Source organism: Gopherus evgoodei, chromosome 2, assembly GCF_007399415.2.
Source record: "Gopherus evgoodei ecotype Sinaloan lineage chromosome 2, rGopEvg1_v1.p, whole genome shotgun sequence".
Taxonomy (NCBI): domain Eukaryota; kingdom Metazoa; phylum Chordata; order Testudines; family Testudinidae; genus Gopherus; species Gopherus evgoodei.
In genome coordinates, this window is record NC_044323.1 from 106,233,591 (window position 1) to 106,258,226 (window position 24,636).

A 24,636-nucleotide genomic window follows, 5' to 3' on the forward strand; every position below is an offset into this window, starting at 1 on the left:
AGAAGATTAGAAAGCCAGGAGACAGAAAGATCACTCTCAGAGCCGAGAGGGTCAGACACAAGACAAAGAACAAAACTCACACACAAACTTCCCTCCACCCAGATTTGAAAAAGTCTTGTTTCCTGATTGGTCCTCTGGTCAGGTGTTTCAGGTTACTGGTGTTACCCCTTTACAGGTAAAAGAACATTAACCCGTAGCTATCTGTTTATGACAGCCACGAAACATTTTGCTGACATTGACTGTCCGCAAGCATGCCCTCCTCTTCCCTCTACAGCTCCCAGTGACCGCGTTTCTCTGTTCCTGGCCAATTGGAGCTGTGGGTAGCGGCAGCTAGCATGTCCTTGCAGCCCACTGCTTCCCACAGCTCCCATTGGCTGAGAACGGTGAACTGCGGCCACTGGGAGCTGCGGGGGGCAAGAACACCCCAGGAACTTTAGAAAAGCTCAGCTCCAGATCATGAACTTCATGACTCAGATCTATCTCTAGCAAAGACAAATGTGAAAAGGTAAGAAACTTGAGAGAAATATATGGTCATATACACCTTTCTTATCTCCAGGTTGATCTGTTTACATGGGTCCACCCAGCAAATCCTATGCAATTAGGTCTTGATCTAACAGAATGCTTAAGCACATGATGAACTTTAAGCACATGTGCAGTCCCATTGATGTTAAAGAGACTAATTATGTGAGTGAACGTTGCAGAATCAGGCCCCATATTATAGATGTTCCTAATGCTTTAACTTTCTGGAACAGAGATAACTCACAGACTACCATAAGATTTCATAAATGGTTGGGGGGAGAAAAAAAAACACAACAAATTTTAAAATCAGAAAATCCTCTTGTGTAGCAAGTTAGAATACATATAATTGGCAATACTTTGTAAGCACCTTTTCATTCTAAGTTACTCTTTATGAAAAACAAACAACATGGGGAATTTACAATGCTTTTCATAGCAAGAAACCCAAGATATATGTGTAAACAAGTTTTGTACTCAAGGCAGTTTTATATTTGTAAACTACTTCCCAGTAGGCATGGCTCATATTTTCTCCTATTAAAAATATCTAACCACCAGAGTTCAAGGAGTAACATTTCATTCCAAAATAGCTATGGCTAAATTGAGAATTTTTTACCATAAACAGTGATAAAAACAGGCAGGGTTTTCAATTACAGGTGGCCTAAAGTCACAAAACAATTTGCATGCTTTTAAAAAATATTATTGGTATCTGGTCATGATGCTAACAGCACTAAGAGAAGGAACAACCTACCCTTCTTCCTCAAAGACTATGTCTTTACTGCCAAAAAAGGTGTGCTTTTACAGCGAGGCAACTAATCCACATTCACCTATCTCACTTGTAAATGCTAATGGAGGCAAGGCACTGAAGTTTTACCATGATGTAGCTACTTGAGGTCAGCCACAGGTGGAGGTATAGTTCTGAGTCTGACATTGCAGTAAGAACCACCTGTGCCTTGTCTCCAATAGCATTTAACAGTGAGCCAACTGATGCATGCATGTTAGCTATCGCTCTGTAAAAAATAGGCTGTTGATTAATTTCAGTTAACTCATGATTAATTCAAAAAAAGTTATCATGATTACATAAGAACATAACAATGGCCATATTGGGTCAGACCAAAGGTCCATCCAGCCCAGTATCCTGTCTATCAACAGTGACCAATGCCAGGTGTCCCAGAGGGAGTGAACCCAACAGGCAATGATCAAGTGATCTCTCTCCTGCCATCCATCTCCATCCTCTGACAAACAGAGGCTAGGGACACCATTCCTTACTCATTCTGGCTAATAGCCATTAATGGACTTAACCTCCATGAATTTATCTAGTTCTCTTTTAAACCCTGTTATAGTCCTAGCCTTCACAACCTCCTCAGGCAAGGAGTTCCACAAGTTGACAGTGCGCTGTGTGAAGAACTTCCTTTTATTTGTTTTAAACCTGCTGCCCATTAATTTCATTTGGTAGCCCCTAGTTCTTATATTATATGAACAAGTAAATAACTTTTCCTTATTCACTTTCTCCACAGCACTCATGATTTTATATACCTCTATCATATCCCCCCTTAGTCTCCTCTTTTCCAAGCTGAAAAGTCCTAGCCTCTTTAATCTCTCCTCATATGGGACCCGTTCCAAACCTCTAATCATTTTAGTTGCCCTTCTCTGAACCTTTTCTAATGTCAGTATATCTTTTCTGAGATAAGACCACATCTGTATTGTGATACAGCATGGCCAGAGGGCAGCAGGAGAGGGTTAGAAGGAAGCCTTATTCCCTCTTTGCTGTAGATTAACTAGAGCACCTGATGCCAATTAGAGCACCTGCAGTCAGTCACATGATAAAAACCCATGCTTCAGCCAGACAGTGTGGGAGTAGAGGTAGAAAGAATTGGTGTTGGAGCAGAGGACAATTTGGAGAAGTACTGCAGTGGGCTAAGAAGTCCTAGACCCTAGACAAGGGGCACCTGGCTTGTGTAGAGGGAGGGCAGGAAGCTCCCCACAAGCTGAAGGGCAAGAGAGGGAAGTAGCCCAGGGGAAGGAACTGTCAGTTCAAGTGCTACAACTAATCAGGAAACTATCCTTAGGGGCCCCTGGGCTGGGACCTGGAGTAGAGGGTGTGCCTAGGTCCCTCCCTCTCCACTCCCCTTCTCTAGGACACTAGTGAGGCAATTCATATTCCAATTCAGGGGCAAGAAATGGCACCCTGAACCCCTGCTAAAGAAGAAAAAGTGTGAAACCAATCATAATAGTGCTGGCAATATGTCACACTATGCAGTATTCAAATGTGGGCATACCATGGATTTATATAAGGGCAATAAGATATTCTCCATCTTATTCTCTATCCATTTTTGAATGATTCCTAACATCCTGTTTGCTTTTTTAACTGCTGCTGAACACACTGTTGATATCTTCAGAGAACTATCCACGATGACTCCAAGATCTCTTTCCTGATTAGTTGTAGCTAAATTAGCCCCCATCATACTGTATGTAGAGTTGGGGTTATTTTTTTCAAATGTGCATTACTTTACATTTATCCACATTATATTTCATTTGCCATTTTGTTGCCCAGTCACTTAGTTTTGTGAGATCTTTTTGAAGTTCTTCACAGTCTGCTTTGGTCTTACTAAATCTTGAGCAGTTTAGTATTGTCTGCAAACTTTGCTACCTCACTGTTTAGCCCTTTTTCCAGATCATTTATGAATAAGTTGAATAGGACTGGTCCTAGGACTGACCCTTCGGGAACACCACTAGTTACCCCCTCTCCATTCTGAAAATGTACGGTTTATTCCTACCCTTTGTTCCCTGTCTTTTAACCAGTTCTGAATCCAGGAAAGGATTTTACCTCTTATCCCATGACAACTTAATTTAAGTAAGAGCCTTTGGTGAGGGACCTTGTCAAGGCTTTCTGGAAATCTAAGTACATTATGTCCACTGGATCCCCCTTGTCCACATGTTTGTTGATCCCTTCAAAGAACCCTAATAGATTAGTAAGACATGATTTCCCTTTACAGAAACCATATTGACTTTTGCCCAACAATTTAAGATGTTTTATGTGTCTGACAATTTTATTCTTTACTATTGTTTCAACTAATTTGCCCGGTACTGACGTTAGACTTACTAGTCTGTAATTGCCGGGATCACCTCTAGAGCCCTTTTTAAATATTGGCATCACATTAGCTATCTTCCAGTCATTGGGTACAGAAGCCAATTTAAAAGACAGAGTACAAACCATAGTAAAAAAAATTAATCGCGATTAACCACAATTTTAATCACACTGTTAAACCATAGAATATCGGTTGAAATTTATTAAACATTTGGATGTTCTTCTACAATTTCATATATATTGTATTGTGTTGTAATTGAAATGAAAGTGTATATTTTTTATTACAAATATTTGCACTGTAAAAATTAAACAAAATAAATAGTATTTTTCAATTCACCTCATACAAGTACTGTAGTGAAATCTCTCTATGATGAAAGTGCAACTTACATATTAAGGGGTTGTTTGTTACATAACTGCACTCAAAAACAAAACAATGTAAAACTTCGGCACCTACATGTCCACTCACTCCTACTTCCTGTTCAGCCAATGGCTAAGACAAACAAGTTTGTTTACATTTACAGGAGATAATGTTGCCTGCTTCTTATTTACAATGTCACCAGAAAGTTAGAACAAGCATTTGCATGGCAGTTGTGTAGCAGGCACTGCAAGGTATTTATGTGCTAGATATGCTAAACATTCACATGTCCATTCATGCTTCGGCCACCACTCCAGAGGATATGTTTCCATGCTGATGACGCTTGTTTAAAAAAATAATGCATTAATTAAAATTTGTGACTGAACTCCTTGGGGGAAAATTGTATGTCCCCTGCTCTGTTTTACCTGCATTCTGCCATATATTTCATGTTAGAGCAGTTTGGGATGATGACCCAGAACATATTGTTCATTTTAAGAACACTTTCACTGCAGATTTGACAAAACGCACAGAAGGTACCAATGTGAGATTTCTAAAGATAGCTACAGCACTTGACTCAAGGTTGAAGAACCTGAAGTGCCTTCCAAAGTCTGAGAGGGATGACGTGTGGAGCATGCTTTTAGAAGTCTTAAAAAAACAACACTCCAATGCGGAAACTACAGAACCCAAACCACCAAAAAAGAAAATAAACCTTCCGCTGGTGGCATCTGACTCAAATAATGAAAATGAACATGTGTCGGTCCACACTGCTTTGGATTGTTATCGAGCGGAACTTGTTATCAGCATGGACGCATGTCCCCTGGAATGGTAGTTGAAGCATGAATGGACATATGAATTTTTAGCACATCTGGCACGTAAATATCTTGTGACGCTGGCTACAAAAGTGCCATGAGAACATCTGTTCTCACTTTCAGGTGACATTGTAAACAAGCACCAGGAAGTATTATCTCCTTAAAATGTAAACAAAACTAGTTTGTTTGAGTGATGGGCTGAACAAGAAGTAGGATTGAGTGGATTTGCAGGCTCTAAAACTTTACACGGTTTTACTTTTAAGTGTAGGTTTTTTGTACATAATTCTACATTTGTAAATTCAACTTTCATGATAAAGAGATTGCAGTACAGTACTTGTGTTAGGTGAACTGAAAAATACTACACCTTTACCCTGATATAACGGAACCCGATATAATGCGGTTTGCATACAAGGCGGTAAAGCTCTGACATGCTGTTCTGAGCAGCCTGTAAGGGTGCCGGGCCAGGCCGGGGCTGAGGAGTTCAATAAGGGGTAGAGGGTCTCTGGGGCGGTCAGAGGCTCCCCCCAGAGTCTGGGGGGCAGGAGCTGTTTGAAGGCACTTTTGGGGGCCCTGCAGTCCCAGAGTGCCCTGGGGGATTAGCGGGAGGCCACTTTGGGGGGCCCCGCTCTGCTTCCCTTGCCCCGTGTCACTTGGGGGAGGGGGCTTGGGGAAGGGATCCCCCCCGTACTCACCAGCAGCGGCGGAAGCGGAGCAGCCTGGCCCCAGCCCCCTCCACTCTGCCAGCTCTCAGCTGCAGCGCTCCACTTCCCGCTGCAGGTGAGTGTGGAGGGCATCCTTTCCCCAGCCGCCCTGCACTCACCGGGTGGTGGGAAGCGGAGCAGCCCAGCCGCAGCCAGCTCCACTCCGTCAGCTCCCAGCCGTGGCGCTCTACTTCCTGCCGGTGAGTGCAGGACCTTTCCCCAGCGAAACGGCTGGGACCAGGGCAAGGAAAGCAGAGCGGGCTGGGGCCGCGTCGCTCCGCTTCCAGCCACAGGTGACTGTGGAGGGGCATCCTTTCCCCAACCTCCCCACACTCACCGGCAGCGGGAAGCGGAGTGCCGCGGCTGGGAGGTGGTGGAGTGGAGCAGGCTGGGGCCGGGCTACTCTGCTTCTACCAATGTATTATACAGTTCTAATATCGTGTTTAATTTTGCTATTCCAAATATAGTTATGAGTATGATTTATCAGATGGTCTAGAAATGCTTGAAATTGGGTGCGGGGAGAGGGGTTATAATTCAGATCACTGGGATTACTATCAAATTTACTCCTAAAGTGCATGATGGTTGAGTCTAAAATTCAAAGATTTCTGGATTTAAGAACCCCTTTTAAGATTGTCAGCATTTAACCATAGGAAAGGCAATGTATAGCTTTCATTTTATTTTTCTAATAAGTCTGGTCCTGCTGTCTTTACTCAGGCATCTTTGTTATTGATTTCTAATTGGATATCTTTGGGTTAAAACTGACATATGAAGGCTGGGTTCAGTTTGAAGTTACTAACTTTGCATTCATGCATGTGCAGTAGGCATATTTTCTGGTTTTTAAAAACTAAAAACCATAGTAAATTAAAATGTGTGTTGTTTGGAAAAATCTGGCTCCTCCTCTGCAGACACAGTGGGCCCTTAGGTCACAGAACCTCTTTCAAGCCCTGCACAGCACAAACCAGTTTCATGGAGGCAAGGCAGCAGGGGTTGCACTTCACAGCAGGGGAGGTGGTCATCTTCCCAATGGGGGGCTGAGGTGAGCCTTAGCCCCCGTCACCACAGGGCCTCACCCCCTGCTCCTCCTCTTCCCCCTGAGGATTCACCCTTGACCAGGCCAGAAGTCAGACCCAGGCCATGGTAAGTGTGGCACAGGGAGCCTGGGCTTCTGTGAGAAGCCCCAGACCCTCCACCTGCCCTGGACAGCGTGCTCCAGGGGTGGGGACACAGGCTCCTCTCTTCTACACAGGTCCTGCGGCCCCTCCCAAATTGTTCAGGGTCCATGGGCACGGGGCCTATGGGCTTGTGAGTTAATGCATCACTGCATGAAGGCTACCTGTACAGCTGAGCATGAGGAGGAAGGGATTTAGGGTGGATGCTCTTGTATCAAGAAAAATCCATCTCTATGGGGTTTATGGGCCAGAAGAGAGGTAAGAAACATATTTTCTTCCTTCCAAGAAGCTAACAAGGAAGAACACATACAAGCATACAACCAGAGACACTTGTGCACTTACAGACAGAGAGCGGGAGAGAGAAAGAGAAGACTATATATGGCCAGAGGGTCACAAAATCATCCCCATGTGGTATCCTGGTATGATATTAGGGCAATACATTATGGCTTTCTGCAATGTCATTGGATAACCAAGGAGCTCTCATCAAGTCCTAGCAGCAATGATAGCAAATAAAATAATCAGGAATTTCGGGAACAACTCCAAGAAAAATATAGCCTGAAAAAGAGAGTGCTTCAGGGTCACTACCTTCAACTAGCAGACTGCAGAGCAATAGAGAGAGAAATACAAAGATATGGAGAAGGATAATTGGCAAAATCCTTTCCGTGAACTAAAACTCTGGTAGCGAGGTGAGAAGGTTTGATCTGTTTAAAATATTTGTACAACAAATCCTGATTAGAAGCATCCATCTTAAGTATTATAACTTACTAGTAGGCGTCATTTATCTAGGTTTTTGTGATGTTAGATCCTAAAGTTTGGTAGCCTTATCTAGCAGAAAGTCTTATTACATTTATCAGAACAGCACAGTGTGTTTTGAAGAAGCAATAGTAGCATTGAGAGAGCTATGCTGATGTTGAAATAGGAGCTATGCTCCGAGGGACCAGGAATAACTTCTCCGGTACCCATAAATGCATAGGGTGGGTATCAAGTGCCAAAAGAAGTTACTCCAAAAAAAAAAAAAAAAGCGTCTGCAGTTGCACCAAGATATTTTTTTCCTCGGCATTCAGAGCCTCTACCATTTCATGTACATGTAAAGCACACAAACAAGATGAAAGCAGATAAGAGGACAACATAGAAAAAAGTAAAATGATTTCTTCTTCATATTGGGCTGAAGTTACTTACTGACTTTGCAGACTAATTTCACCAAGCTGTGAGAGCCATCATGAAAAGGAAAGTATATGTTTGGTCCACAGTGAATACACAATGTGCCATTCAATCATAAGCATAGTTGGAGAGAGCAGGTTGATGGGATGTTGCACCCAGCTGCAAGCCAGGGGCATGAAATTTGCCCCTCCCCCCACATGCGTGGCCCCATTGGCCTGACTGGAGCTGTCCCCCCAAATACAGAAGTTAAACTACACCTATGCATTCAATCCTAGCTCCATTTAGTTAGTGTTTTTGCTGCATATGCGCAATAATCCCCCCAGTCAAAAATGTAGTCAGGAAAACCACTAAGTGCAGAAGTAAGAGCAAAAATTAAACAACTTTTGTATGTGTGTGTTTCTCACTTCTCCCTGCATACTCAGGAGGGTAGAGAGGGACAGGAGAGGAGAATAAGAGCAAGTACTTACTGTACCCCCAAACATAACTTCAACAAACTCTCGAGTTCGAAAACTTTTACATTTAAAACTTCACTAAAAGATAGTAAAAATGATTTGAGATAGTTTTTAAAGACCTTTGAATAGGATTTGCTTTCGTATTTTCTGCCATGAACAGGTTGTATTGGCCTCAAGCTATGCTGAGAAGTTATGGCAAGCTCATGTCAAGGGATGTGTGCATTGGGGAAAGGGGAACTCTTTTGAAGCAAAGGCCAGTGTAGATAGGTAGTTTAACTAGATGATCAATCTGCATTTTTTCAAATTCACACCAATGCTATGACTACTGCTGGTTCCAATATTTTGAGAATTTCATGTGTGGGCACTCCATCCAGCTTCCCTGCTCCCCTGAGGAAGCCAAATTCCTGCCTTTGGCCCTCCTTCCCCATGTCAGGTCACCCAAGAATTAAACAGTCTCAGGGACTCAAAAAGTAAGGGTGACTCCAGACATGGAGAGGAAAGGGGTTTGGCAGACAAGTGGGAATCATAGAGGCATATAGTGAAAATGGAGGTCCATGAATTATGAATGTATATTGACAGCAAGAACTCAAAAAAAAAAAAGAATTCTGTTGTATGCCTGTTGTTGCCTGACCATTTGTCTCAAAGACTCTGTATGCTGATTTTTGAGATGCACTTACATTAAGCTATATAAATAGAAAATTAATTGCAGCACTCGGTAAATTTATTAAAGCCATGCTTGGTGATTGGGACAGGAAACCTCACCAGCAATCAATGAATATTGTGCAGACAAAATCCCCATGCACTGTGAAAACATGCCCTGGTATTTACTTGTTCTTCCTAAGGCAAGATTTAACTGTAATTACTGCAAGAAAGTGTGCCATGCATGTCAAGTATCAGAGGGGTAGCCGTGTTAGTCTGGATCTGTAAAAGCAGCAAAGAATCCTGTGGCACCTTATAGACTAACAGACGTTTTGGAGCATGAGCTTTCGTGAGTGAATACCCACTTCCTCAGATGCATAGCATGTCATGCCATGCATAGCAGTTCTACCTTTCTAATTCAGATTCACAACCATATTACAATAAGGGGTGATTTGATTAACAAATATGTATATATTAATCAACAGATTACCAATTAACACACAACTGAAGAAATAAAAGTATGGAGAATGCAGCATTCTAAGTGGATTTTTAGCAGGCCTTTGCTTACAGATGAAGGCTCACTTATTTGGACTAATTAAGTATTATTATGTTGGTCATTACTGATGAACTTTACAGGTGATTATTGGTAGAAAATTGACTATGTGACAATGTCACCTTCTAATTTAACATGTGCCCCCTGTGTGACACTGAGTCTTATCTATTTACTGAGAAAAACAAGTTCCTACTCTGATTAGCATAACAGAACTACAACAATTTAGAAAGACCAGGCTGGATTCTCTTCATCCTCATACATCATTAGTAAAATTATCATCTCAAGTCTGATTGTTGAATATTTGCTGTGGCTGGTGATGCAACAGTTTCACTTTCTTATCCCAGGTTGAACAAAGAGGGCCGGCAGTTAGAATTTTTTTTTTCTTTTTTTGACATGTAAACAGAACAGTGTTAGTCTGGAAGTTATTGAGAGAAAGAGAGAGAATAAATAGGGAACTGTCATAGTGTCATTTTTTTGCAGTCATTTTCAAACTGCAAGTAATATGGTTCAAAAGTACACACAGAAACCCAAAGCACATTAAAGGGTGGAATAATGCAACATTAATCCATTGATAAGACAACCTTATTTCTGGTGCACAAGTACTAAATGTGGATATCAGATACTGTGGGTCACAAATGTCTCAGCACTCCCTTGACATGCAATCTTTCTGACTCATTTTTTGGCACATGCTAAATCTCTGGCTAAATTCTGCCACTGTAACGCTGAAACTATGACAATATACTGTTCACAGGATCACTTACTTAGTGATAAGCAGTCTGGCTCACTGGTCACCTACCTCACATCTCTGAAAATATTCTTTACATTAAGAAAATTAATGTTATTCACTGAAAGATTAATGCACTATTCATGTTTATTTACTGTAGGAGCATGCATACTGAAAGACAGGCGAGGACGTTTGATAATAGCTTGAATTTCTATTATCTGGAGATCAGACTACTTTGAAGAGCTCCTTAAAATCCTGAAATTGTCTAGAAAAATGTTGATTTAATATCTCTTTGTGATTCTCATCTGCCAGCTGGCTTGACCCACCAAGATAGAAAATAAGCTTCTGGAGCGTTCTGGATGTCCCAGCATAGGGGGTTAAAAATGTAAAAGCTGTCCATTTTCATAGAGATCTAGATGGCAGACCAATGGAGAAAACTGCACCACAGCATGGCATCAGATATGTCAAAAAATAAGTTCGTTGGAATCAACAAGAGTGTGTTAAAAATCTAGCTCAGTGGAAGCTTTGTTAGGGCACTGAAGTGGTAGTCAGGAAATCTGGGTTCCGCTCCTAGCTTAGACACAGACATCTTGTGCAACTTAGGGCAAGTCATTTAATTTGTTCAGTTTCCCATCTGTAGGTGGGGTGATCAGTTCCCTGTCTCACAGAAGTACTCTGAGGAGGCAATCATTAATTTTTATGAGGTGCTCAGGCCTTTTAAATACCTAGATAAAGACCTTCCCGAAATGCCAGAAATGTTGGGAAGATTGTGTACAAGCATTCAGATAACTGCAACTCATGTGATGGCAATAACTCTGGCCATAACTACTAATTCACTGTGAACTTTGAAATTCCATGCCAGAAGAAACACTATACATCTCTGTTAAATGGAAAGCCATTAAGGGATGAGTCTGGGGATGCATTTGCCCACCAGCACCTCTCATGGCTGTGGCTGGTGTCATAGAAACTCTGCATCAGTATCCACACCTCTCCACCTACAGTTGTTTGACCAGGGCTGGCTCCAGCCTTTGTGCCACCCCAAGCAGCGAAGAAAAAAATAAAAAAATAAAGCCATGATCGGCGGCACTTCGGCGGCAACTCTACCGTGCCGCTTCACTCTTCGGCAGCAATTCGGCGGCCAGTCCTTCCCTCCGAGAGTGACTCACCACCGAATTGCCGCCGAAGACCCAGACGTGCCTCCCCTTTCCATTGGCCGCCCCAAGCACCTGCTTCCTGCACTGATTCCTGAAGCCAGCCCTGTGTTTGACCCTGTGCCAGGTCGTTCTCCTCTTATAAGTTCAGCCCAGTGCTTAATTTGCGCTAGGGCTTAACAGGGCTGAGCCCCAGTACCTGTAGGCTTGGCAGTTCATAGCCCCAGCACCTCTGGGCTTGCCACATCAGTTATGAATGTAAAAAAAAAAAAAAACTTTGCTTGAGCCCCCGCATTTTTTTCATTAGAAATTAAACGCTGCTGCAGCCCTCTGGCTGGGTTGTTTATAGTCTCTAACCTTCCATGACAATAAAGAGTCTGACAGACTAGGAGTCCAATGACTCTAGCAATTGTCACTTATAACAACCTCCACATAGTCCTGCCCCTTTTGCTCAGAGGGATTCTCATAATTTTTAGATTTCAAGGCCAGGAGGGACCACTGTGATCATCCAGTCTGACATCCTGTGTAGCACAGGCCGTAGAACTTTCCCCAACATTATTCCTTTTGAAGTAGAACATATCTTTTAAAAAGACATCCAATCTTGATTTTAAAATTGCCATTGATGGGGAACCCACAACAAACCCTGGTAAAAACCATTGTGAACAGATAATTACTCTCACTGCTAAAAATGTACACCTAATTTCCAGTCTGAATTTGTCTAGCTTTAATTTCCAGCCATTGTGTTATACTTTTCTCTGCTAGGTCAAAGAGTTTGTTCCCTATTGCAGTAAGGTGGCTTGCCCTTTTAGAGATAGGACTAGCCAATGCTGATTATTAAAAATTGGATTAGATCAGGTAATTCCCTATGAAAGGCAGCAGGTATCTGTAGGGAAAAGGGAAATTCAGAAAATGTCAGGACGTCAAAAAAGGCTTCTTCAAGGAAGACTTTGATACCAGGCTGTTTGGAAGCCAAAGCCAGAACCCCGAGGCTTCAGCCAGCTAGGCGCTGGGAGTGACCTGATAGGAGGGTAAAAACCCTGGACTCTCTTTTGGTACTTTGAAGTTTATTTTTGAGTTTTTCACATAAATGAAGCTCCGACCCCCAAGAAGGGATGGTGAGTGGACGAGAAAAGCCTGTGTGAAGTTTGTTTAAGAAGCCCTTTGAGGGAAAAACTGTTAGCATGAAACCCCTGGTCATAAAGGGTTACAAGGAAGACAGCAGACTCCATTACACCCATCTAGGTACTGCTAGACGGTGTTCATGTCTCTCCTTAACCTTCTCTTTGATAAGCTAAATAGATTGAGCTCCTTGAGCCTATCATCATAAGGCAGGTTTTCTAATTCTTTAATTGTTCTCGCTCCTTTCTGAACCCTCTCCAATCTATCAGCATCCTTGTTGAACTGCTGACACTAGAACTGGACACAATGTTCCAGCAGCAGTTACAACAGAGCCAGATACAAAGGCAAAAATAACCTCTCAGCTCCTATTTGTGATTCCAAGGATCATATCAGCCATTTTTACTGCCTCCTTTGCTGGTGATGGCAGGGAAACCCAGGCTCACTCGCTCCTCTGACTACCAGCCTAGTAACCCTACTTCAGTAGCTGCGACCAGTTCCTCACAATCTCTTGCTGCTTCTTACCTTGCCTCTCTTGTAGGCCTCCTCCAGACTCAAGTACTGTGATTCTCCCTCTCTGGAAGTCCAAACTCTGGATTGATTCCAGCTAGTTTGAGCAGCTGAAGGAATCTTCTCTCTGTAGATCCTCAGTTTTTCTAGCAGTCACCTATCTCTTCTGATCTGCAGAATTCTTATCCCTCAGCTGTTTCTGGCCCAGTAATTAGCCACAGCTGGAGAGATAGCTAGCCTGCTTATAAACCCTAAGTGGCCATGGTAGTCTGGGCCTATACTCCCCATGACAGGATGTCAAGGAGTTGCTAGCCCAAAATCTGAATTTGCTGTCCTTCTAGTACAGTAATATAATGGATGCCATCTTCAAAATATGTCTTTTCATTGTGTCCCATGATGCATGCTATGTCAATTCATACCTCATAGACTATTTTAAATTACAAGTATTTTAAAATGTTATTTCCATGTTGTTGGACTATCCCACTGGTGCTGATTGCCTGGTGGGGGGAAAAACGTAAAACAGATCATAACACAATGCCAGCATAACTAATCCCTGTGCAATCAAGTACTTTCCTAAAACTGAACTGAAGCAGCTCTGAAGATACAGGAACAAAAGCCAGGAGAAACCAAACAAAAACTACATGGAAGGGATATGGAGGACAAACAAGGATGCAGACCACCCAAGAGATGGCAGGGCAGGGTAGGGTTAACTGGGACTAACAGGACCCCAGGAGGCAAAGCAGAATGGGAGGAAAGGGAATGCAAAATATGCAAGGGGAAAAGAGGATGATGAGGGGGAGAGAGAAAGATAAAGAATAAGGGAGAATGGAATAAGAGCATGAAAACAATGGAAGAGATGGTAAAATGGAATATGAGAGAAGGAATAGATTAGAAACGGAAGCTTTGGAAAATGGTTGAGAGAATAAGAAAAATAGCATACGTTCTACTGTATTTTTCTGACAATTTTGTTGTATAACCAATTTATTTTTAAATGAGTATATAATAAATAGTTTATTTTTACAATGATCTTTAACAATGTTGATGCATCAGTCATAATGAACTGAACAATATTTTATTTTCATTTTATGTCAGTATTTATACAAAATGTTAACTGTAACAGGATTGTTTTTCTTGTAAGCAATGGGCTTGATTGTTTTCCCACTTGACACAGTTTTATGTTGATGTAACTCTATCGACATCAATAGAATGACTTCTGATCTAGACCCTTGAATCAGGCCTTATGTCTGCAATGATGCTAGGACATATTTTATGGGGAATTTTCAGCTTTAAGATACATATATGCAACTCCCACTGAATTCCATGGGAGTTGTGTGTGTATGAGGGTGGAATTTGGCTCTATGTGGTTATTACTATTTGTAATATGAGGGATGATGCCTAGAGTAGGCATGTTTGCATAAGAGTTGCCGGAGGCAGGGAATGTTTAAAATATTTACCATAATATTTGTTTGCATTTCTAATCACACTCTGTCCTCCTTGCACATCAATTATTCTACACATTAGACAAGAGTCTTATATAAGTACAATGAAGGTGCTGTGTAGGCAGAGTATCAAGCTTTCCAGTTGTTCTACTTTTTGATTTAAAGATAAAAACACTTCAGGGCTTTTGTATACCTCAAATCTTTTGATGCCTGAATACTATGATTCAATAAAGTGTCCAAGTGGAGGCAAAGATATAGTGCAGAGTAATGTTCTATACACAGCAGGTCTTCTCAGTCCTTTAAACACATGGCTTAGGGAGTTAAATAGTAAAGATAGATAAATACACAGTAAAACATTTTTTAGAAGTTATCTGTGCAATTCCGTGACGTATGTCATTTAACATTAATTACACAGACAAAGAGCCTAAGTAGAATTATACTGAAAGTCAAAACAAGACTTAAAAACTTGGTCTATTTTTTTACTCAGAGACTTGTTTTCCTGAGGCCTGAATGTAACTGCTAATAATGATATATGATCTTTATCTGTCCAGGTACTTATAGGGTCCCTTCAATGTAGTGTTTAAGTAACTCCCAAATGTATATTTGTATTTACCTTCACAAAGCCCCTGTGAGGTAGGGAAATATTATCCTGTTTTACACAGGGGAAACTGAGGCACAGAGCTTAAGGCCCTGATTCAAGAAAGCACTTAAGTGCCCTGCTGAATAAGGAGACTTCCTGAATTAGGGCTGAAGAGTCTTGTCCAAGGTCACACAGGAAGTCAGTAGGGGCTTGACCTGGCAAAACACTGAACACTTGCAACTCCCAATGGCTAGAGTCGGAAGTGAGGATGCTTAGCACCTTGCAAGACTGAGCCCATGAAATGTAGGAATTGAGCCCAGATCTCATGAGCCCTCAGTTCAGTGCTTTAACTATATGACCATCCTTTCACCTAGGACTCAATGCTGAATTCCTTGAGCACTCAGAACTTCCTCTGAAATGCAAGAGCAGAGACCTGCCCCTACTCCCATTGAAACCACTAGGAAGAGCAGCAGGCCCCACGCTGCTAGTGAACAATGTTTTAAACTGATGTATTTCTTGATTCTAACATCTGCTATGAACTAAGTTCTGCTCCTTGTTGTTTATGTTCATCTCCCACTTATGTCAATGAGAAATGGATCTGTGCAACCAATGGCAGAATTTAGCCCACAATGCAGAGTTTAAGTTATGTTTGCTTGTATTTATTATTACATTATCTAAGAATTTAACATACAATCAGATTTTTGTCCTTTCAAATGCACACATTCAAGGTAAGGTGCAATTAAAACTTTTAAGACTTGGTCCTACACAGGGACCATGGACAAATTAAGTCCCAATAAGATCCTCCCATCAGGGCTTCAGTGGGACATAAGTAAAGCATACTTTGTGCTGGCCCTCTGCAGAGAAGTGAATTTCACCCATGCTGGCATTACTACATAGTTTAAAAATCAGCTTCCTCATCTGAAAATGTATATTTAAATATAACATTACTAATTGTTATATAGAACATCCATCTATTAACTGGTAATTATAATATTTCTTAGCTAGTTAATTCTAAAAATATTATCCAGAACTGACAAATACTTGGAGGTGGGGGGGACTGCAAGACTTTCATCAGATTGTTGTTTATCTCACTTTTAAAAACAACACAACACTATCACACTCCTAAGTGGGTAATTCTCCCAGAAACTGTGTCATGTATTACTTTTAGTTAGGGCCCTACCAAATTCACAGTCCATTTTGGTCAATTTCATGGTTATAGGATTTTAAAAATCATAAATTCCATGATTTTAGCTATTTAAATCTGAAATTTCATGGTCTTGTAATTGTAGGGGTCCTGACCCAAAGAGGTGCAACCTTCAGAGCTGGGCAGCCAGAAAGCGGCACCTGCTCGCTGTGAGCCTAGCTCCGAAGGCAGAGCCACTGCCAGCAGCAGCGCAGAAGGATGGCATGGTATGGTATTGGCACTCTTACTTCTGTGCTGCTGCCTTCAGAGCTGGGCCCTCAGTCAGCAGCTGCCACTCTCTGGCCACCCAGCTTTGAAGGCAGCAGTGCAGAAGGGTGGCATGGTATGGTACTGCCACCCTTACTTCTGTGCTGCTGCCGCCTTTAGAGGTGAGTGCCCAGCCAACACCCTCTGGCTGCCCAGCTCTGAAGACAGTGCAGAAGAAAGGATGGCAATACATGACCACTCCTAAAATAACCTTGTGACCCCCCCCAAACCGCTCTAGGGTCAGGATCCCCAGTTTGAGAAACGCTGGTCTCACCAATAAAATTTGTATAGTATAGGGTAAAAGCACACAAAAGAACAGATTTCACAGAGGGAGACCAGAGTTCACTGTCCTTGATGTGTTTTTACTGGCCATTAATTTGGTAGGGCCATACTTATAGTAAATTTATCTGGAGGAAATGCATAGTAAAACTGTTCTACTGTGGACCACATGATGCGTTAATTTTGCTCACCAGTTTAACAAAGGAAGCTAGTAATAGTGCTATTAATGATTTAACCAGAGACAAAAGACAGTGCTGCTTAAATTTTGTTAAAAATTGCAAAGTAAAGGTCATTTTAACCTCTTGCTGTTATTTAACTATGTCAATTACTAGTGAAATCAGAAACATTTCTAGAGGGATTTTTTTTCTCAGACAGGTAACTTATTTATTTTACAGTCCTTTCATGAGAAAAACAGTACTTCCACAGACCCATGTATATATTTCCATATCCACCTGAAAGTCTCAAATGCTAATTTATTTACTTGATACCAGCAAGCCAACAAAGGCAATCTAAACAAGCCTCTTCCCCTATTTTCACATTTAATGGTAAGGAAAAATTTAGTAAAGAACCAAATTAAGATATTAATCAGTATCAGATACTAAAGTTAGAAATTCAGTAGTGTACTAATCTACATCTGCAGTGGATGGCATATGCATGCATCAGGTTGTGTAAAATTCCAAATCAAGATGATGGTATACAACTGCTGAGCTGAATGCTGATGAAATAGACTACCTGGCCCCACTAAAGTTTATGGGACTTTTGTTATCAATTTCACCAGGAGAAGGATGAGACCTAAATTTTGTACAATAAGACATTCCAAGCACATCTCACCTTTGGAACAAATTCTACTGTCATGTTAGTGTAAATCTGGAATAATTCCACTGCAGTTTATGGAGATACTCTAAGATTTATACTCATGTACATGAGATCAGACTCTGATCCATATACTCCAGTGGGATTGCTCCAGTTTTACTATACTCAGCTAAAACTGGATGGAGAACTTGGGGTTTATTTGGAAGTATCCATAATAACTTAATATATGTGCAGGCATTCTATCAGTTACGATCTTGGAGATAGGCACATAATATGCACTCCCAAAACAAGGTTGTGAAACTGCTTAAAGTATCCATTACAGAGACAAGGTGGGTGAGGCAATACCTTTTATTCTGTTGGTGAGAGAGAGACAAACATACAGAGCAATCCACCTGTAGACTTTTCATTATAGTCACAGTTCAGACACAAACCTATTCTTCAAAACATATATTCAAATTCACACCTTAGTTCCCATTCCTCAGCACTTTTAAAACTAATTTATGTTAATACCTCAAATCCTTAAAAATACAGGAGAGAGATGTCAGATTTACTAGTTTCTTAAAATAAATTATAATTTTAAAAGATACTATTCAGATACAGTCAGATACTCAAAGAGGTTACTGTTAAAAAGAAAACTATCTTTAACATGAATTAAACCTCAAATCAACAATTACCACCAAGCTGACATTTCATCCTACAAGCCAAAGAAATACTGTACCTACACTGTTTTTATTAGTACAGCACAAAGGAATAGCTTTGGAGGCAATTTTCCTGCATCCATCACTCCCTGCATAGATCTGAAAACCAATCATAACTACAAGAACTAGCAAATGTAAACAAGTGGACAAGTTAGGAAAATGAAACATTATATTAACAAAAGCACTGTTACACTTCAATTCTCTGCTTTATACCAACTAAAAAGGAGAGAAATCAGAGACTTGTTTTCTTAGTTTAATTTAAGGTATAAATACCAGAATTACTGATTTTTCATTTCAATATTATTTATGCTGAACTAAAATTAAATGGCAAACTTTTGAAAGAATCACGTTCTTTACCAAGTCTTGGAAAATGGTGTGAAGTAGAGCTATAAATTATGAGAGAAAAGAGAGTGACTTTTAAATGCTTGGTAAGTTTTTACTCCAATAAATAATGTCCCACACCTTCATGTTATTGGTTTTATTAATTACCAGCTGGACTAATAGTCACCACTTTGACATCCAGTATTAACTTATTCTTTAAGGTTCCCAATTATATGGGTTACGTTGGGGTTGGTTACTTTGGGACAAAGTAGAAATAAGTTTCTTTCACAAAAGAGCCACCTGAAAGCCTGGGAACTGCAGCAGCAGTGGGTGGTAGCAACAGGGAAGAGCACTACTGTCTCAGGAGCCTCCTAATGCTAGCTTAGAATGGAAATTGAAATGCAGTAGGCCTTTTCCCCACAACAGCTAGAGTCATGGCACCCTCCTTCTCTGCTCTAATTCCAGAACACCAGCACTTGCTCCTCTTCACCTGTGATTCTAGAATCTCATCACATTATCCCAGTCTGTTCTCATTCTAGAATGTCAACACCTTCTCCCCTTGGCAACTACATGCCAACTCCAGAACCCCAGCACCTCCTGCATTGTGCCTGCAACTATCTTCCCCATTGCCGTGACATATGGGGAAAGGGCAGAGGAAACGGAGGTGACAGGGACAAGGCAAAACATAACTACACATGCTGTGTTTGTGCCTGTGGGCACACCCAAGGGAATGCTGGACACAGTTATCAAAACTGTAAATATTTTGCTAGGACTGGTTTTCAACCAAGTGCTGGGGCTTGATGCCATTATCTCCTCAATTGCAGGAGGGTTATATACATGTCCTAGTCAATTTTAAGCTACTTTCTTTCTAAGGACAGAAGCACTGAAAAATAGTCTGAAATTCCTCAATAATCATTCTCCTTCTCCCTATGATGTCTCCTGTCTCTCTTCTGTTCTTACACTTTACCCTCTTCTATCCTTACATCCTTCCCATAGTTCCTTCCCTTTTTCCCTTTTGCACAACTTTTCTCTCCCTTCCAGGCTAACTTCCTCTTTTATCCTGTCAGTTCAGAGCAGTTTCCCCTTCTTTTCCCCCACCTCCATCTTCATGACTCTCTCCTCGGGGTTGCCTTCCTGCTGTCCGTGTTGGTGCCTGTCCCTCAGGGATTGGCCTCTGCCCCTCAGGGCTCCTCTCTTGGCAGCAGCTCAGCACCATGACATGCCACCTTCCCCTGCTCCACTCTCCACCCCTCTCCCTGCCAGCTACCCTTTATTCTCCCACCCTTCTCCTTCTGAGCAGCAGGCACCACCTCCTCCCGCTGCTGTGAACAGCTGAGGGGGGGAGGGGGGCTGAAGAGGGGTAGACGGTCTTGGCCAGATCAGGACTGTTGACAGCTATGAGCCTAGGCTCCCTAGCTCAGATCAAGCCAGTTACCTGGGAAACCTCCCCAGCAGCAGCAGCGGCAGGAGGAGAGAGAGAGAGAAACCACATGCCCAGAGCAACTCAAGCTCTGCTTCCCTTGGCTGCTGCCATCCCCAGAGGACTGCGGGAATACTGCAAACAGAGGAAGAGGGTCACCCCTGATTTGTGGGAGGAGAGGGCCTGGGGTGAGGTAAATGATTATTATGAGAATAGCACCCAGGGTCCCCAGGCTAGGAGGGGGCCCCGTTGTGCTGGGCGCTGTACATACGCATTGCAGGAAACCTTCCTGGAGCTTACCAAAATAAAATAAATCAATAAATCACCCCAGGCTAGTCATTAAAGCCACAAAGCACTCCCCCGCCCAGTGGGTTGCAGGTCTCTTACCCGCTGGGAGGTTTATTGGCCCCAGACGCGAGAGTCTCCATGGATGGCTCACTCCTTTCCACTGAATCAAATACTTGATACAATTCCAGTTTGGGAGTGGGAGGTGAGGTGGGAGGGGGAAATGATGAGCTGAGGCCTTTCTCCTCCTCCTCCTTTCATTCACACTGTCCTCCCTTCTGGCTGAGCCATCCTCCCCTGGCTATCTGGGAGAGGAGAGAGAGTAAAGTCACTGTTCCCTGCCTGGCATCCGCGGAGCAAATAAGGCAGCGGGCAGGGATGACTCCTCTCAGCCAGGCACCACGGCTGAGCTGGGGGCACAGACAAGGAAGGAAAAGGAAACAGCCGCCGCCGCCCGAGGGCCCCCGGCACCTACCGCTGCCAGCCCAGCCCGCCCACAGCCTTCAAGGTGGCGGGCGCCCCGCAGAGTGCAGAGCGGGGATGCACCGGGAGACAGGCGATGCTCCACCCGCCGTCCCTGGGACAGTACGTGCCCCGCGCGCGGCCAGCCAAGCAGGCACAAAACACCCGCACATTGCAAACAAGCCCCCGCACATTGCAAACACCCCTCCCCCGCCGCACACAGAAACGACGCGCTGCGAAACCTCCTCCCCACCTTACTCCGCTGGGCAGCGCCAGCTCCGACGCTCTTGGCGGCAGTGCCAAGCTCCGAGCCAGTCACCTGAAGGCTGGGAGGGCCGAGCCTAGTCCCGGCTCCGCGCTGTCACACGGGCATGGCCGCTGCGCTACAGGGGAAGCCCCGTTGCCTGGCGAAACGGACCCGTTTTGAAGCGCGGCTCCAGCTCCTGGCTCATCGATCCGAGCCGGTGCTGAAGTTTAGGCGAGGGGAGGCGGAGGCGCGCTGCGAACCCGTTTCCATGTGACTGCTCGGGACAAATACAAACACAGCGACGGAGCCTTTTCTGGGGCAGGGAGAGTGACACTGCCATGCACGCCGCTCTGCTCGCACAGCCTGCCCGCCCGCCCCATAGATCACCCTCAAAGGGCAACGCCAATCCAACTCCTCTTACACAACCCAGCCCCGCACCAGGCCAGCAGCCCGCCAGAGGGAGGAGGGGGCAGGAGACAGGGCAAGCAAAGCGCCTTGTACTACGAGCCACAGCGGCGTATTCCAGATCGTATCACAGCACAGACCGCAGGCACCTAGGGGACAATGGCGCTGTCCGTCTCAAGGGTAAAAACACCTGTGGCCAGGAGCCGCGGCTTTCAAGGGGGTTGTCTAGGACTGTGGCATTTGCTCCCTGGGGAACTAAAAAGAGCCATGAACCTCACAGCATGTATTGGTCCAAATGCAAAATTCCCTTCTTCGTCTCCCATATGGCAATGGAAAGTATATGGGGTGGGGGAAAGGTTTTTGTTGTTTTTTTTTACTGAAAATTAACAAACAAAACCATAAATGTTCCGTGTGGGGGTGGGAATGGAATTTGCCAGCCTAATTGAAGGTAGAGGGGAATACAGAAAGATTAGATTACATTACTTTAGATTAGATTAGACAGAGAGCCTTTAAGGTGTCAGCTCTACTGAAGAAAATATTTCCAAGGTATAGCACAGAACTCTCCTGGAACAGTTTAGTCAAGCAGTATAGTCAAGACAGATTATAGTGGACCCCCAGGTCTCCTATAGTTAAAAAGATTAGGACCAACTTTCTGTTTACAGCTCAAATCTTCTATGTCTTTTAAATCCTCACAGGTACTTAGATTGCTTTGAAACTTGGTGTGCCTCATGGGGGTGCTGGCTAGGGTTAGTGATCCAAATTTGACCACGAGATTCCTGAGATAGCCATGATCACAAGTCATGCTACAGCTGTGGACTTTCCAGCGCTGCAGGGCAGTTTGGGAACTGTTTAGAATGGCTCTGTCCCTTCCAGATTGCGAGGGTGAACTACGTTTTCACTGGGTTCCCAATCAGTGTTTTCTGCAGTGTAGATGACACCTTAAGATAGTACTCAACTAAAAATAGTTCCCCTCATTCAAATTGTCCCAGACTAACAGCTTAGGCAAGCAAGAGTTGTGCTTGCCTCTGTTATGAGGCCAACGTTATGTTACCACTGTGTGTGCGTCACTGTGCTTTTAGGTGTTATTGGACTATCGGACGAGAATATCTGCTCCCTTCCACCCACTCCATTTGCTCCATTTTCTTCCTTCAATCACTGGTGATGGTAGGAAAGCGGCAGGGGGAGTATTGATGGACAGCTCAGCCCGCCAGGTTGGGCAGAGACCAGAGAATAGGAACATGCAGGTTCACTAGCTTTAAAGCAAGAAATTTAACCAAGTCAATCTGACAAGTGGGAAAAGGGAAATGAGGATCTCCCTGGCCCTGCTTTTTCACTCAGCAGCACCTCTGACAGCTCCAGAGGCGTCTCTTTCTGGAGCCCTGGGAAGAAGCCACTAAAATTCACTCCATATTGAGCTCTCCTCTCATATACACCTACCTATCAGAGTGTATCTGGCTCAGGTTAGCATCCAGCGTGGAATTATTCACCAGACACTGCTGCTAGCACAAAATAATGAGGGAGTTCCTCCTCTCGCGCGCGCACACACACACACACACACACACACACACACACACACACACACACACACACACACACACACACACACACACACACACACACACACACACTGAGTGAGACCTGGCAGCCCCTAGTCAGCAGCAACACAGAAAAGATATCGTTGTTTGCAAGAAAGCTACCATCCTTTCCCCAGGCATAGGATAAACTCTGGCAAACGTTTCAAACATGGATTAATTTGCTAATGACAGCGAAGGTAGAGGTGTGCACCTCCTCTGTTCTGTGCTACAAGTGCCTTTGACTGAATTTCCCTGCACCATACTGTACTTCATTAGTACCAAGAATTTGGGGAAAGGATCATAATGTTCACCTACAATGTAAACAAAATGCAACTAATATAAACAAAATTCAAATAACTTAATCTAGTATAATACACCTGTATAATCATTCATGATTTCATCTCCTCTTTCCTTACATATCTGCAGTTCATTCCACTTAGCTCCCAGTGCTCCAAACTGCAGAAGGTAAAGAATGCAGCTTGTGCTTGCTCACACATACAAGGTTTAATTACATCTCCACCATTCACAATCCACCTTATTGGCTCCTATATTCATTTCACGATCTGTTCAAAATTGCCTTCTTTTGTCCAGATTCTGCTTAGAGTTACACAAGTGCAACTTCTGTTCCAATTCATGGGATTTGCATCTGTGTAACGTGAGAGTAGAATTTAGATACCCTGCTTTAAAACTCTCCATGGCTTGTAGTAGTCTGCTCCACACACCTTCTCTCTCTTGCTACTCCACCTGCTTGTTAAGCACCTGCCTTCTCTGTCCCCTCGCATAATCAGCCCACTGCTGAGAGAGCCTCTCCCCTGTAGCTTCTGTTCCATGAAACAGCCTTCCTATATTTCTACCTTACATTGTATGTCTTACAACATACCTTAATTGATACCTTAAATTTCTCTCCTATTATTGGCCTTATCCTTTTATGTTCTAATTTATTCACCACCTAATGTTGTCACATAAGAGTTTTCTGTGATTTATACCTCATTCTTATTCTCAGTATTTTAATATAGAATTATTTAAAAAGTTTTGTGATGTAATTGGTAAGAAAGATGTTACACACAATAGTATTGTTCTATACACACACAATATTGGTCTATTGTCATAGTAATTGAGTTTAAGGCCAGAAGGAACAACCATATCATCTAATGAGACCTCCTGTATATCATAGGCCATCAACACCACTCAGCATTCGGACACTAAACCCAACAAACAAAATTAGACCACAGTATTACAGCCCACAGGAGAGTGAACTATTATGTGCCACAGGCTGAGAATAGGAGGAACTGAGGCGGGGTTGGCAACCTTTGGCATGCAGTCCACCCATCAGGATAATCTGCTGGTGGGCTGTGAGACATTTTGTTTACGTTGACTGTGCAAAGGCACGTCCCCCACACTCTCCGCAGCTCCCAGTAGCCGCAGTTTGCCATTCCCGGCCAATGGGAGCTGCAGGAAGCGGCAGGCCTCAGGGATGTGCAAGCCGCCACTTCCCATAGCTTCACTTGGCTGTGACCGGCAAACCATGGCCACTGGGAGCTGCAGGGGGCTGTGCCTGCAGACGGTCAACATAAACAGATAATCATCAGCCCATCAGCAGATTACCCTGATAGGCCGTGTGCCGAAGGTTGCTGCTCCTGGACTGAGGTTTACCACAGCAGAATGGAAGTCTGTATAACATTAGAATTATTATTATTCTAATGTATCTTCAAACATGCTCGA

General features: G+C 43.2%; 1 protein-coding gene across 5 annotated transcripts in view; it reads right to left on the bottom strand.

Moving 5' to 3' along the window:
- The window catches only part of COBL (cordon-bleu WH2 repeat protein), a 245,318-nt gene extending 224,026 nt beyond the window's left edge, over positions 1–21,292 (bottom strand). Inside the window, exons 1-2 of one of the 5 annotated variants that reach the window (XM_030551474.1) lie at positions 21,008–21,292; positions 20,329–20,531 (exon numbers count right to left, since the gene is read on the bottom strand). In XM_030551474.1, the coding sequence (XP_030407334.1) occupies positions 20,329–20,369 (41 nt within the window). In that variant the 5' untranslated portion in view covers positions 20,370–20,531; positions 21,008–21,292. Of the gene's footprint in view, positions 1–20,328; positions 20,532–20,941 lie in introns of all 5 variants that reach the window. The other 4 variants (XM_030551473.1, XM_030551475.1, XM_030551476.1 and 1 more) reach the window with 4 other exon arrangements.
- Positions 21,293–24,636: the final 3,344 nt, after the last annotated feature.